Consider the following 2,526-nt stretch of genomic DNA (forward strand, 5'->3'; position numbering starts at 1 on the left):
TTCCTGCACCGCAGCGCCTGCCGCTCCGGACAGAGGTTCCTGAGCTGCCGCGTCTGGCGCTCAGAGGTGCGGGTCTCGGCGAGGTTTCGCGGGGCGCGTCGTGCGTCTTTTCGTTGGTAATCGGTGGTGGATCACTTTGCCGAGCGGTAGGAAGAACAAAGGAATCGAGAAGGAGACGTTCGGCTCCCGGCCCCTTTGCGCCGAGCGGCTGCCTCTTCCGTTCTCTCCGGCTCCGGCAAGCTGCATTTATAATCGTCACTGGATTGTAAGTATCCGAGGCGAAGAGAGCTCACTGCGCCCCGCTTTTTGAATAACTTTGTTCCGGGAAAGTTTGTGGATTGGGAATGTCTGCTGGACCTTAACTTTCTGTGCCGAAATCATTCCGCGGGAGCCGCCATTTGCTTTCCTGCTCGCTAGCTAGCTCTCTGGGCGTTGTCCGGCAGCGGCACCTAGAGGTTGGAACTTGGCATTTCATCTACTATATTTGGTGAACTTAACTCTGAATAAGCCATTGTTGTCAGTAACGACTGATACTTAAGTCACAGCATATTTAGAGAAAAGACTTGAGGCTTAATTCAAAATTAAGACAAAAATAGACGCTTAACTGCTCTTCTGCTTAGAACGCCTTGTAATTAGAGATTTCAATTCATAACAAACTGTCTTTTTAAACTTGCAGTAGCTGGAACTTTCTAGTGCAACAAGTGTTTATTAGAGGAGAAGTGAGTCACAAAGAAATTAAGATGAGTAAGAGCAAAGATGATGCTCCTCATGAGCTAGAGAGCCAGTTTATCTTACGCCTACCTCCAGAATATGCTGCTACTGTGAGGAGGGCAGTACAGTCTGGCCATGTCAACCTGAAGGACAGACTGACAATTGAGTTACACCCTGATGGACGTCATGGAATTGTCAGAGTGGACCGGGTCCCATTGGCCGCCAAATTGGTAGATCTTCCCTGTGTTACGGAAAGCTTGAAAACCATTGATAAAAAAACTTTTTACAAGACGGCTGATGTCAGCCAGATGCTTGTAGCTACAGTTGATGGTGATCTCTATCCTCCTGTGGAAGAGCCAGTTGCTAGTGCCGATCCCAAAGCAAGCAAGAAAAAGGATAAGGACAAAGAGAAAAAGTTTATCTGGAACCACGGAATTACTTTGCCTCTAAAAAATGTCAGAAAAAGAAGGTTCCGGAAGACAGCAAAGAAGAAGTATATTGAATCTCCAGATGTGGAAAAAGAAGTGAAACGGTTGCTGAGTACAGATGCTGAAGCTGTCAGTACTCGATGGGAAATAATTGCTGAAGATGAAACAAAGGAAACAGAAAATCAAGGCCTTGATATCTCTTCTCCAGGAATGTCTGGTCACAGGCAGGGCCATGACTCATTAGAACATGATGAGCTTCGGGAGATATTCAATGACCTCAGCAGCAGCAGTGAAGATGAAGATGAGACACAGCATCAAGATGAAGAAGATATAAACATCATTGACACTGAGGAAGATCTGGAGAGACAGCTACAAGACAAGCTAAATACATCAGATGAACAGCACCAAGGAAATGAAGGAACCAATCAGCTGGTTATGGGAATTCAGAAACAAATTGATAACATGAAAGGCAAGCTCCAAGAGACCCAGGACAGGGCAAAACGACAGGAGGATCTCATCATGAAAGTGGAAAATCTGGCTCTCAAGAACAGATTTCAGGCTGTGCTGGATGAACTCAAACAAAAGGAAGACCGCGAAAGGGAACAGCTTAGCTCTTTGCAAGAAGAGCTAGAATCACTCCTAGAGAAGTAAGAAGAATTTTTACAGTTATTTCAGTTTTTAGACTAGTCACCATTAGAAAAACCTTGTTTCATTATTTGGGCTAGATATTAAGGCCTTGCAGTAGTTCCCATTCCCTCTACTGCTGGATGTTCTGTTGAATTATCTCCTTTGTTTTTAATTTTGTTTAAAGCAAAATCTCATTTTGTTAGTTCATCCTATAAGAAGTAGGATTCTATTTGCAGAAAAATGATTGTAGGAAAGTTAGAGGATTAGTGGAATGAATAGTTCAACTTCAATAATCACAGCTTCACTGTAGGACTTTGCTACTTTTCTCCGTGTGTCAGAAGCTGCTGTTGCTGTAGTGATGCCATCTGAGATCAATAAAGAAGAACCTAGTCTGGAGGCAGTGAAGTTAGTTTGTATATGTTTTTCCATGCAATAGCTATTTTCCCAGCTATTCAAAGCAATTTCCAAAATGTAGAGATGCAAATCATTTCATAAAGTTTCTAACACAATAAATAAAAGCAGCTAATTTTTACCTTAATAATGTGTTGTGTCCTTTCATGGTTAGTGGGAAGTGGTTTTTTGGTGGAGTTGGGTCCTGTTTTGTGGGTCGAGTGTTTTTTTTGTTTTTTTTTTGAGACAGAGTCCTGCTCTGTTGCCGGGGCTAGAGTGCCGTGGCGTCAGCCTAGCTCACAGCAACCTCAAATTCCTGGGCTCAAGCGATCCTCCTGCCTCAGCCTCCCAGAGTGCTAGGATTACAGGC

The 2,526-nt window shown here is 43.9% G+C and overlaps 1 protein-coding gene across 1 annotated transcript; it reads left to right on the forward strand.

Moving 5' to 3' along the window:
* On the forward strand, positions 1 to 2,304 carry TAF7 (TAF7 RNA polymerase II, TATA box binding protein (TBP)-associated factor, 55kDa). Its single transcript, XM_012645831.1, has one exon. The coding sequence runs from the start codon at positions 741 to 743 to the stop codon at positions 1,788 to 1,790; it is 1,050 nt and encodes a 349-aa protein (XP_012501285.1). The 5' UTR covers positions 1 to 740; the 3' UTR covers positions 1,791 to 2,304.
* Positions 2,305 to 2,526: the final 222 nt, after the last annotated feature.

Source organism: Propithecus coquereli, unplaced genomic scaffold (genome assembly GCF_000956105.1).
Source record: "Propithecus coquereli isolate 6110/MARCELLA unplaced genomic scaffold, Pcoq_1.0 Scaffold236, whole genome shotgun sequence".
Taxonomy (NCBI): Eukaryota; Metazoa; Chordata; class Mammalia; order Primates; family Indriidae; genus Propithecus; species Propithecus coquereli.

Bases quoted from the DNA above. Each gene is read 5' to 3' on its own strand.
- TAF7 (XM_012645831.1), top strand. From the start codon at position 741: ATGAGTAAGAGCAAAGATGATGCTCCTCATGAGCTAGAGAGCCAGTTT.